Source organism: Piliocolobus tephrosceles, chromosome 1 (genome assembly GCF_002776525.5).
Source record: "Piliocolobus tephrosceles isolate RC106 chromosome 1, ASM277652v3, whole genome shotgun sequence".
NCBI lineage: Eukaryota > Metazoa > Chordata > Mammalia > Primates > Cercopithecidae > Piliocolobus > Piliocolobus tephrosceles.
The window spans coordinates 11,092,004-11,105,533 of NC_045434.1; the positions used below are offsets into that span (position 1 = coordinate 11,092,004).

Here is a 13,530-nt window from a genome sequence, read left to right on the forward strand (position 1 = left end):
TTGAAGTAAGTTATACACATATACACATGCATCTCATCATTGTTACTGCCTCTAAAAAACTAAGCAACACCACTTCCTCTGGGGAAAAAACAGTTTATTAAAACCATAAATGTTAACTACAGTAGAAAAAATCTTTAGCAAAATATATTTTAGATACTTTAAAAACAGGAGCTACGAAGTATCATGGACATATTTCAAGTCTGATGCTAGGGAGCTGAGTTCTAACCTTCGCAGTAACAACAATTAATTGTAGGATTTCGAGTCAGTCATTTAAATGTTCTTTGCCTCAATTTCTTTTCCTCTAAAGTAAGAATGTTAGATTACATATTCTCTAAGGGTCCTTCTTTCCCTTGACTTTCATTATGTTATCTCTGAGCACAGGGCTTCCCTTTTCAGTAGGAATGCCTGCAATCAACAGATTGACTGGAAAAAGACAACAGCAAATAATAATTTGTATCTGATGAAATTGTGCCTATAACTGACCAAACTGAAGACTCTAAAAACACTGGACTCTACTTGGTTGACCTTAAAGGATGCTTGGCTCTTTTCATGTCTTCTCTCTCTCTCTGGTTTCGAGTTAAACATTTTGCTGCACAGTTGATTCAGCCAGTGTTAACACTCTGCTCTCAGGCCGCCCTGCACCTATCGCTTTACAGATACCACTGGGTCCAGCAGAAGAGATGAGCATTTTTAAAATGTCTTCTGTAGCTTCCCAGTGATTCTGGACATTTTGCCCTAAACATTTATCCATTTTTGCAATCTATGCCACCATCTTGTTCCTGATACAGGAGTTAAGGAGAAATTATTCAGGCAGATAGTGAGGGTACAGGAGTCCTTGGTAAGGTTTAGCTTTTGGTGAAAAGCAGTCCCCAAATCATTTTCTTTTCTAACAAAGAGCAGCCTGCAAAATCGAGCTGCAGACATAGACAAGCAAGTTGGAAGCATCCACGGGTGAATGCCAGCAGTTGTGCCAATAGGGAAAGGCTACCTGGGACTAAGCATGTTCAAAATGGCGGCTCTATGTTCCCGTCTCCTTGCCAGCCACGTGTACAGTAAGGAGCAGGCAACATGGCACCTGCCAAGTGGAAAGCCCATTTGCCTAAAATTAGGGTGAGGTGGCCAGCCTTCCTGGCATGTTATGTAAATGTCACACCAGGCCCTATGCAAATCAGACACCACCTCCTCAAGCCTGCCTATAAAATCTGGTGCACTCTGGTGCAGGCCAGATTTCTCATTCAGGCTCGCTCTCTGTCTCTCTCTGTCTCTCTGTCTCTCTCTCTCTCTCTCCTCTCTCTCTCTCCCCCTACCTCTCCCTCTCTCTCTCTCTGAAAGAGCTGTTCTCCTTTCTCTTTCTTTTGCCTATTAAACCTCTGCTCCTAAACTCACTCCTTGTGTGTATATGTCCGTGTCCTTAATTTTCTTGGTGCAAGACAATGAATCTCAGGTATTTACCCCAGACAATGACTTTGCTTCAGTACCACTTACTTGGTCACTCTCTCTCCTAGTAGTTACAGGTTTTTCCTTAATATATTCTGCAATTAATGCCCAGTCACTACATTCATGTTATGATACTCTTAACACCCTCATCTCATAATTATTTTTGTTTTTATTATAACAATCTCCATTTCTATCTTACTTCTGCTACCCAATGATCTAGCAGTGCCCAAGTACTCATTGTGACTCAAATTTTTGTCCTCCACTATCTAAACTCTACAAATTTTTGTCCTCCACTATCTAAACTCTATAAATTTTTGTCCTCCACTATCTAAACTCTACAAATTTTTCTCTGTGACTTAAAATTACTCTCTCTAATCATAGCTGTTTCTCTGTCTCTATTCATTCAATTCCAACAAACCTGTCCCTGAGTGGGTCTTTATCATGAAAAAGTCGCAGAACTATTTTGTATGGACAGTAGTATTTTTTGAGTGAATTTTAACATTCATCCATCTATTCATTCAACAAACAATACTAAACACCTATAGGTGCCAGATGGTATGGTAGATCCAGAGAGAACAAAGATGAACGAAACCACGCCCCTATCTTCAAGAAGTTCATTACTAAAGAAGGAAACTGAGAGGAAAAATAAGTAGCATAAGAGGGCATTAGTGATAGAGAAGGGTAAATAATGAAATACTGTGCAAACAGATGGAAAAGCAGTAGATTCATCTGGGTGTCACTGAGGCCATCTATGGCACTAGAGAGTTCAAACAATTATGTTTGAACTAGAGAGCTCTAACAAGTTCAAATCACTGATTTAATACTGGTAAGTCTGAAATCACTGATAAATCATCACAGTCATTGATAAGTCCACAATACCGAAACAAAACTAACATCTTGTTAGAGACATGTGTACCGAGTTGACTGCCTGTAAATATTTTACTATTACATAGATCATTTGTGAGTATTTACTAAATTTCCTTTAAATAAAATATTATGCTCTAGGATTTGGAAAACAAATTTTCTCCCCAATCTATCCAAATAATCTTTCGAATACAAGGAAAACAATGAGAACTCCAAACTGATCTTTTTATTTATAGAATAGACTAGCAGTCATCAATTTGAAAAAGAATGCGAATTCTGGCTCTTCAGTGTTTTTCTGAGCTTTTATTTATAAAGCTTATTTATAGCTTTTTAAAATATAAATGGACATGATATTGTTAGATGACTATTCAGAAATGACCAATGAAAATACTAATGATTTCTCGATAAATAAAAATACTTAACATAATTTAAAAGGAAAACACTTAATATTACACCAAACATCAGAGGTTCTTGTTTTTGTTTTTTAGAGATGGGGCCTCAGTATGTTGTCCATGTCGGAGTGCAGTGACCATAGTGCACTACAGCCTCAAACTCCTGGCCTCAAGCGATCCTCCTACCTCAGCCTCCTGAGTATCTGGGACTCAGTACACACCACCACATCCCACTCAAAGTTTTTTGTTGTTGTTGTTGTTGTTGTTTTGTCTTAAAGGACATGAAGAAAAGAAAAATAGGAGTGATCACAACAAGGAGAAAACTAGAAAACATACCCGAAGAAGCTTCCAGTCTTTCCAATCTGCTGATCAACCAGTCAAGGGAGCCGGAAAACTGAGCACAGTTCTTACGATTTCCTCTAATTAGAGCCGCTGCAAAAGAAGAAATAGATTTCACCTTTATGTCATTTTCTAGCTCGAAAATTGAGATAAGCTAATAGCGGCCCTAAAATATTGGATCAAGAACAAAATATCTTCATGTTAAATCTAAAACTTATACAAACATATATACACATACATATACAACACTGAGACATTAAAGACAAATTAATAATTATTAATTGAGACTGAAGAAAACCACTTCTCATTAGAAGGAATGTAATTTTGGAAAGTAAATTTCACATGGGGCGGTAACAATGATGGGTAATGGAAAAACCAGTCTCCTAGGAGTTCCCTCACTTGGGTTCTAATACCCATTGCTTTTAATTAGCCATGAGATTAAATTATTCTGTCTCTCTCAAGCCCAATTTGCTTACCTATATAATAAAAAGAGCAAATCAGTTTTTCTGAAAATGAACCACAAAATACTAGGAGATATAACCAGCAGTTATAACTCTAATAGGTATACAGAGAGATATAACTAAATGTTATGTTAAATAATGGATGAGAAGACCAATAGCCACTAACTTTGAAACCCTTTTATTTTCTTATATCATTTCCTTGGATTTAGAGATTCACAATGCATATTAAAGACCTGAAATTCTGCAGTAAAGAAACCGATTCTAGCTTGGCTCAGACTACTGTTTTCTACACTTCTTTGATTGAATAACCCATTTTAAATAAAATTCCTATGTGATGTTTCTGATCTCTTTCAGCCTAGTTTATACATTCAATTTTAAACCTTTAATTTTTCAAAATCATTAAATTCAAAGCAAGCCTGGTAAATATTTTCTACTCTTATACCCCTATGTTTATTCAGAAACAGTACAATTGCTTACGAAGGGATGGCAAGACTTTTAGACAATACGATATTTAAAGAGAGAAACATGTCTCCATAAGAATAATTGCTATTGAAACTCTGGTAGGCCAGGCACGGTGGCTCACACCTGTAATCCGAGCACTTTGGGAGGCTGAGGCAGGCAGATCATGAGATCAGGAACTTGAGACCAGCCTGACCAACATAGTGAAACCCCATCTCTACTAAAAATGCAAAAAATTAGCCAGGCATGGTGGTGGGTGCCTGTAATCCCAGCTACTCGGGAGGCTGAGGCAGAAGAATCGCTTGAACCTGGGAGGTGGATGTTGCAGTAAGCCAAGATCACGCCATTGCACTCCAGCCTGGGTGACAGTGCGAGACTCTCTCTCAAAAAAAAAAAAAAGAGAGAGAAAATCTGGTAGCTGATGCAAGCTGTTTGAAGAAGTGAAGTTTGAGGCTACTGCCTGTTAACCTTCCTGTTAAGAGTAGGAGGGAAAAGACCCTACAGTTACAGTGTACAATTAAACTTAAAGATGTCCTTCATGTTCCCTCTTTCCAAAAATAAAGAAATAAAGTTATTATCTGACCTGAGAGTAAGAAAAGAAACACACAGAAAAGACGCCAACTGCATGAGAAGAGCTTTTTTGTGTATAGAGCCTCCGTGACATTTGTACAGAGATTTAGAGCTAATATACTAATTACTCAGGCTCTCCTCTGGCTCTGGGTCCGGCAGCCTCCCCTAAGAGCCAGCCAGTGAGATATACTCACAGACTGCAGAGTACAGCGAACAAAAGATAGGGGTGGAAGATAGCAGAGGAACGAGAAGTACTATGTGTTAAGCAGAACTTCTAATTTTATTCCGTAAGAATATCTGTTCCCAATTTAGAACAATAACAATTAGGAAAAAGGACATGATAAAGTTTTTGAATTTTAAGAGTCCCTTTTGTTTAAAACTTCACTCATGCTTTTCATTTTATTTCTGATTTTGTAAAACTGATTTTATATATAACATATATAATTATATATAGCTATATAAAATTATATATAAGCTATCTATTGTATTATCTAAAATTATATAGGTATATATAAAACATGTATCATTATCATATTATCTATCTAAAATGATATATATATAACATAAGTGATTCTTGAAAGAAACTAATAGTGTAAGAATGAACTCTTTTAATAAGCCATGGGGCATTTAAGAAAATTATAGAGTGAGCCACAAAGAAAATTTCATTAAATTTACTGCAAACAGACGCGGTATAAACCATGTTCTCTGACAGAACTATGTCAGAATTTAGTAAGAAAAGCAGGAATGAAAATAAAACCAAAGCATATAAAACTTTAAACTCTCTCCTTAATAACTCTTGGGTCAATGATGGAATCAATACCATAATATAAAATATCTATAAGTATCAAACACAACCAACAACCAATGGTAAATATCTAATAAATGGTAAAATATCTAATAAATACCTAACACAACCAATGGTAAATGGCCAAAAGTGTACTCAAGGCAAAATTAAACACTTTAATTGCTAAGCAGTTGGGTGAAAAATGGCAAATAAGTCTTTTGAAATAGAGAAAAAGAACATCAAATAAATATCAGTAAAATAGAAAAAATAAATAGCAATAAAAGTAGAAATTAATGCATTAGAAATAGAAATAATTGATATAATAGTAAGATTGATCAAGAATACATTCAAGGGCTATTTTTTAAATATAAGCTGACTACCAACTACCACTTTAATCAAAAAGAGAAGGAAAAAAGGATAAAATTAAGAAAAGGGCATTACACCAGACGTGACGGCTCATGCCTGTAATCCCAGCACTTTGGGAGCCAAGGTGGGAGGATCACTTGAGGCCAGGAGTTTATGACCAGCCTGGGCCACATAGCATGACCCAGTCTGCACAAAAATTTAAAAAAAAATTTTCCAGGCATAGTGGTACATGCCTGTGGTCTTAGCTACTTGGGAGGCTGAGGAGGGAAGATTGCGTGAGCCTGGAAGGTCAAGGCTGCCATGAGCCATGATATCACCACTGCACTCCACCCTGGGTGGTGGAGTGAGACCCTATCTCAAAAAACAAAGGAATTATAAGCACAACCATATATAGATACATAGACATACAGATAGGTTTTTTTTTTTTTCACTAAAACTGACCCCATAGAAGGGAGAATACCTAAACAGAATAATAAATCATGAGTAATATTGAAAAGCATATCAAAGACCAAAAGCTTTTTCACACAAATAAATAAGTAATTTCTATACTACTTCATATGCTGCATAACAATGATTTGGTCAACAATGAAACAGATAAAATGATCGTGCCTTAACCCCATAAGACTGTATTTTTACTGTACCTTTTCTATGCTTAGATACAAATACCACTGTGCTACAACTGCTCATTCAGTATGGTAATATGCTGTACACATTGCTGTACATATGTACAGCCATAGGTTACGAAGCGCAGGAGCAGTAGCTCCTGCGCTATCCCATAGCAGCTATCCCGTACAGCGTAGCCACGCATTAGGCTATCCCATATAGCGTAGCTCTGCAGTAGGCTGTAACACGGAGGTTTGTGTAAGTTCCATGATGTTTGCAAGATGTTTTCCTTAGAACTAGTCCAATGAGTAAGTGACACATGACCGTATTCTAAAGCCAAAAAACTAAGGAAACTTCTCTGATGATTTCACAAAGACAGTATCAGTGATATTGATATCAAAGCACACATTACAAAACAAGAACTCTTACTTATAAATATAAATCCAAAAATATTATATAAATTTATATATGAATGAAATTAAATCAAATTTAGCAATATACATTTAGTATTTATAATTCAAATTTAGCAATACATTAGCAACATTTCATTCAAGTGGAGATTCATTCCTCCAAAGACACAAAAATATATCAGGAAATCTGTTAATGAGTCAAAGATAAAACAATCTCAATATACTATGAAAATGTATACATTTCTAATGAAAAAAAGTTAACTCAGTAAAATAGTGTCTCCTGAACATCGTGCCTGCATGCATGTGCGTGTGTGTGTGTGTGTGTGTGTGTGCGTGTGTATGTAGGCGCATGCCATGGGTACCAATATATTTTACAGATAAATGGTGTCTGTGAATTATTATAATTCATCCAGTCAGTTAAGAAGAAATAAGTTATGTGAATTTCTAAGTAATGGAAAAGTATGCAGAGAAATACAAGGAAGCTCATCACAACACTCTTTATAATAGCAAAATACTGGAATAGCCTAAGTGTGCCTAAATAAATAAATGGTGACATTCCTTCAGCACAGAAGTGTACATCTGCTAAAGCCTGATGAAGGTTTATAGTTACTGCCAAAGATAGAGGCCCACAATATAGAATTAACTGAAAACATCTGCCATAAAAGAACATTGATAGCATGATTCCATTTGTGTAAAGTAAATGTATCCACTGAATATAAGTACATGTACAGCATGGAGAAAACTATTTTTCAGAATATTTCTTAGAGAATGAGAGCTGATATTCTGGGGAAAAATATCTTGATAAGGGACTGACATAGAAACAGAGACCTTGAGGAAGACTGAGGTTAGTGGGACTGCTTCCCCAGGTCAAAAAGGTACATTTTCTTATTCCAAAATAAGGTGGAAGAAGAATGGACCCAAGAGAGGAAAAAAAAAGGGCCATGTCCTGTAATATGATCTTTCACAGTGACCCTTTGAACCTGCAATAAATTCTGTCAAAAAAATTACAAATGCTCAATAAGAATGGAAGTCAGGATGTGAAGAGGTGATGTTCTGTGGCTACAATTTCACTCTTGGAGAAAAAATAGACAACAATAAGAAAGCATAGAAGTCTGAAAAATTGTAACCAAATAAACCCCTGAAACATACCAACATCAAAGAAAAGCCTTTTCACTATCTTAGTCCATGAACCTGGAATTTGGAGCAAGATGAGCAAATCTTCAAGGGGAGGAAGGAATAGGTGATGTCTTGCTGCAAAGATGTGCACAGATACGCACATACAATGTTATTGCGCAAGCATGCATGCAGGTGTGCAAAATGTTCTGTGCGTGTATAACGTGATAAATATTTAAGGCAACATTTTTAAAGGTTATACATTAAAATGAGTGGTGAAGTTGAAGACTAGTTTCCACCTTCCTAATTTTTCTTACTTCTTCCTTATCTAAAATGTATTAATTTTAATACCAAATAGTACAATAAAGTGAATGTCTTTCCAAAAATCAAACGGAAAACCATGGCATCAGTATCCATAGTGGCTCTCATTAAGAGATGGTCTCCGAGCACCACTGTCGTCTCCCAAGTGCAACGGCAACTTCATATGGTGCGTCAAGTACAAACACAAAAGACAAATGTTTTTCCCTAAAACTTTACAATACTCTTTAATCGCTGTCTAATTAAAGACTAACTTAAGATCTTTTACCTTCCATATAGGTCTTTGTTCTCATATATTTAAGAAATGTCAATGTGAATATAAGGCACTACAGCTGGCCCTGTGAATATAGGCTCAAATAAAATGTGAATAAACACAATCCAATGACTTACAGGTCATCTTCTATGATATTTTAAGCTATTTTATAGGTGACACTCTGTTTTATTACATTTGATATGGTGTCTGTAACTTAGTAGGTATGGTATTTCTGAACATAACTGAATGGATAGTGTCCACTCTCCTATAAAATAAGAATATCAGTGGTTAAATAACTGCAGTCCAACTTAAGTAATACAAAAGAGCTTTGAATTAAGCTCTTAAGAAGGAAATGCTAATTCACCAAACCAGTTTTATTAATTTTAAATAACTAATTAAATCCCTACACTTTTATCCAATTAGAATATGAAAGTCATACAATATTCACAATTAATAAAAAATGGTTGTTAAAAACAAATACACTATTCTGCATTTCTTTACTTTTTAACAATTTAGTTTCCCGTGGTAAGAATATTTAACATGAGATCTATCATTTTAACAAATTTCAAAGTGCACAATACAGTATCGTTGCCTCTTAGTACAATGTCATACAGTATATCTCTAGAACTTAATTCATTTTGCTTAACTGAAATTCTATATCCACTGATTGGCAACTACCCATTCCACACTCCTCAGTCCCTGGACAATCACCATTCCGATCTTTTGATTTTTGTTTTGTTTTGTTTTGTTTTGCTTTTTGAGACAGATTCTCACTCTGCCATCCAAGCTGGAGTGAAGTGGCAAAATCATAGCTCACGGCAGCCTCGACCTCCTGGGCTCAAGTGATCCTCCCGCCTCAGCCTCCTCAGTAGCTGGGATTACTGGCACACATGCCACTGCATCCAGCTAATTTTTAAACTTCCTGTAGAGACGGGGTCTCGCTACATTGCCCAGAATGGTCTCCAACTCCTGGCCTCAAGTGATCCCACTGCCTTGGCCTCCCAAATTATGAGATTACAGAAATGAGTCACTTTGCCTGGCCCCATTCTTTAATTCTATGAATTTAATCATTCTAGATACTTCTTATAAGTGGAATCATGCAATATTCATCTGTTTTATTAGAATCGTCCTATCCCCGGAGGCTTCATGCTTCAATGTCTTTAAATTCTTGAACTCAAAATTTCACAAAAGACTAAAAAAAATCTGAGACTTACAGAAAAATTTAGATTTAAAGAAATTCCAAGAAATTACCTTCACTTTAAAAACTGACACAACAAATACTGATTCCCTGCTTGGTGTCAAGCATTGCTCTAGGTGCTGGAGATACAGAACAAATGAAACAACATCCCTCTTGAAGTTTATATTCAAAGTTTGGAAACACTAAGTAACAGGCCCTACGCAGCACAGAAAAATGAGGGGCTAATTGGACTAAAATCTAGAAACATTTTTCAAAATACTGAGATTAACAAGTAGATGCTGCTAAGCCTGAAAAAAACCAAAACCCATTAAACAAACAAAACAGAACACTTCAGAATGTACTGAAGAATCTAAGAAGATAATGCATTGAAACTTCTTGGAGAGCTTGGAGTGCTGTCCCTGCATTTGGGGATCTTGTAAACTGGAGTTTGAGGACTCCTACCCAGGGACTTGCAAGGGTGAGGGACAATGAGACTTACCAAGCTGAACATTTTAAAGGATGTGTCTTGTTTATTACGTTTCTGAGACTTCCTGAAGAACAAGATGGGAACTATCTAGATGCACAAACATTAGAACAACACCTGATGTGTGTATGTCTAAAGCCCATTTCCTTATTTTTCACCTCTTGACTGCCTTTTCTCAATGTTTTATGGCATTTAGGGAGATCTGCCTCCCTGAGACACTGGGAAAATGGTCTGGATGTGCAAAAATAATGGCTAATGGCTGTATCCTTTCCAAGTCTTCAAGCATTCATTTTGGCCACACTCAAAGAGCAGCAATCTATCCTTGTTGGTTTCATACTTTGAATCTTCAGAAAATGAGTATTCACAGGAAAGTTTGCCAAAGAGCCATTTCTCAGACATCTTTAGAAAATCATTCTGTCTTGCAAGCATCCCACAGATTAATCATGTGGATGTCAGAAAAGATGTATGAAAGCATGCCACAGCGATGCCTTTCCAACTATGAGTATCGCTGTTTCTAAGATCCTGAGGTATTCCAAACAGCAGGCTCATAAATCTACCTTTGTCATTCTCCACCTAAAACACATGAAAAATGCAAAATTGTTATAGATTCTCCTTCCCACCTTCTTGGTTTTCTCTCCATGAAAAATAAACACACTGAAGAAAAAATACAAAGACAGTGGCTTATTACACGTATAACTCCAGGAGAGAATCTATGGTCCACTTATTTGGAATAATGGGAAGGAGGCTTAACAAATTTGGAGTTAATATTTGAACCAAAGGTTTTGATAGCCAAATAAAGAAGGAAAGGTAGATACACATGTCTTATAGGACTCCAATTATTGCTGCAGATCTGAGACTTTTCCAGACAAACTGAAGTATATATTTAGGTATATATGGCTATCTTATGATTACAATGAATTCAGTGAAAAATATTGGCAGCAGATGCTTCTGAAGTCTTTTGCATGTCAAAATTTAACATAAAGTTGCATTTGTCACCTTTTTCTGGTCATGAAATCGATGCTCACTATAACACAAAAAGAAAATCATAAGAACTCAAAAACATTAAAAAACCTCTCATAACTCTATCCATCGGAAACACCGCACCTCCCACTAAAATTACCACGTAGATTATGAGAAGAGAGTCTCTTCATTTGCACTAATATATAAATGTTTTGTTTTTTCTTTTTACTCGACTGTAATTAATACATTCAGTTTTTACTTTTACTGTCAATTATCTGACATGAGATACATGTTAATTACTTTTTTCAGTTATAAAGTAATGCATGTTAATAGATTCAGAATAATGAAAAATAAAATATCAAGATCTCTCTCCCAAGTTGTAGCCCCCTAACTAGACAGAATCAGCGACATCAAAGGTGAAAGGAAGGGACAGACCAGACCAAGAACTCAAAGAATGCAATACAGAGAGGTTAGAGACAGACCAGCAACATCTGGCTGCTGGTGAAAGGAAGGGACAGACCAGACCCTTCTTCTTAGAAGAAGGGTGTAAACCAGGTCAGAGAGTCTCTCAAAGTTCCTGAGAAGTGTGTGAGAGCTCCCTGAGGTCTGAGTAAAGACTGGAAAGGAGAAGGAGTGGAGGTAAAGAGATTAACCACAAATTTTACCATATGTGAATATCATTGATATCTGAAGTATTTAGCTGTATACCAGATGGTAAAGATGCAGATATGTGATGCTGTGTTCAAAAACGGGTAGAACAGGCCAGGCGCGGTGGCTCAAGTCTGTAATCCCAGCACTTTGGGAGGCCGAGACGGGCGGATCACGAGGTCAGGAGATCGAGACCATCTTGGCTAACACGGTGAAACCCCATCTCTACTAAAAGATACAAAAAACTAGCCGGGCGAGGTGGCGGGCGCCTGTAGTCCCAGCTACTCCGGAGGCTGAGGCAGGAGAATGGCGTAAACCCGGGAGGCGGAGCTTGCAGTGAGCCGAGATCCGGCCACTGCACTCCAGCCTGGGCGACAGAGCGAGACTCCATCTCGGGAAAAAAAACGGGTAGAATAATAAAACATAAAATCTGCAGTCTAAGGATAGTGATAAAGCAAACCTTGTTCCTGCCATTTTCCGATGAGGAAAACAAGAACCAGTATACACCTACAATAATCATGATTCTATGTGCTCTATTGGCTAATCCATAACATTCTTTGCTATATCCAACAAATCGAAGTAAAGTTTCTTTTCTAGGACATCTTTGTAAAGCAAAACAACAGCAAGAAGAACGGAGCAAGAGGTTGGAGACAAAAGCTTTGCTATGTTAACAAGGGAAAGGATGACAACAAGTATCCAAAAGAAATGGGAATAATGATAAGAAGAACAATAATATGTGATGCTGAGCATTTTCTATACATTATAACATTTAAGCCACTCAACAACCTTATGAGGGGAATGATTATTGCCATTTTACAGGTAATATTTATAGTAACAACAGGTGCCACTTGCTAGATGCCTGAATGAAAGGTCAGGTGTTTATTTTTCAAGAAAGGAACCTAATGAAAGAGGAGTAAGAGGTCCACTGGTTTTTAATACACTAAATTGATAGCCAAATCCACCCTGCTACAGAAGTCAATGGAAATCTCTGTAATGTATTCATTAAATAATTCAAGCAAATATTTATTGACTGTCTACTCTATTCAAACATAGTGCTAGGTAGTGAATAAAAGCATTCCGATTAGAATTCAGTTGATAAAACCCTTTGAATAAGTATACGAGTCAACATTTGGGATGGAAACTTCAGCTTCCTGGGCAGCATCCTCTATAACATTCATTCCCTGTACCACAGATGGACAGTCCAAGGACTTGACTCAGTTTCAAGAGTGGGTCCCTGATCAGTCAAGACCAGTGTTGGTAAAATTTCTCTACTCTTGCCAGAATGACTGGTTCAGGAATGGCCAGACACATTTTGGGCTAATGACATGCAAGGAGCACTGTATTTGGGGATTTTAGGAAATAGCGCACTCTTTCTCGAGGTATTACTTCTGCAACAAGCCCTCTTTCACTTTTCTCATGTCAGAAAGAAAGTACGCAGTACTAGGAGCTGATAGCAGACAGTTGAGGCCATCAAGAAAAGCCAGCACTGGAAGAAGATGATCCCATGGAAGGTAGAGTGGAGACATAAAGAAGCTTGTTCTGGAGATCAGATGGAGCCATTGTGTCAAACCCACTGGGAGACTGTGAGCTATGCAAGCCCCAAATCCCCTCTGTTGTTGAAGCCAGCTTGCGTTTGGGTATTCTGTTATTTCCAACTGAACACATCCCGATAGAAACATCACTCCACCTATAAGAGTTCCTTTCTCTTTCTATTTAAATAGGTAAGCCATTTTAAAATCACACCTCTAGCCATGTTCCAGTAAAAGCCAACCTCAAAACTAATTAGGAGCAGGAACTGTGTTCATACCCACCAAGTCCCCAACATTTTGTAAAGTCTATTAATGTTACTTTTGTAGGTTCTAAAATAATCAAATTTAATCCCCAAATAACTC

General features: G+C 37.1%; 1 protein-coding gene across 1 annotated transcript in view; it reads right to left on the reverse strand.

Moving 5' to 3' along the window:
• The window catches only part of RYR2 (ryanodine receptor 2), a 557,611-nt gene that overhangs the window by 357,431 nt on the left and 186,650 nt on the right, over window positions 1-13,530 (reverse strand). The window contains exon 17 of the mRNA XM_031934901.1: window positions 3,030-3,125. Within this exon, the coding sequence (XP_031790761.1) occupies window positions 3,030-3,125 (96 nt within the window). The remainder of the gene's footprint in view (window positions 1-3,029; window positions 3,126-13,530) is intronic.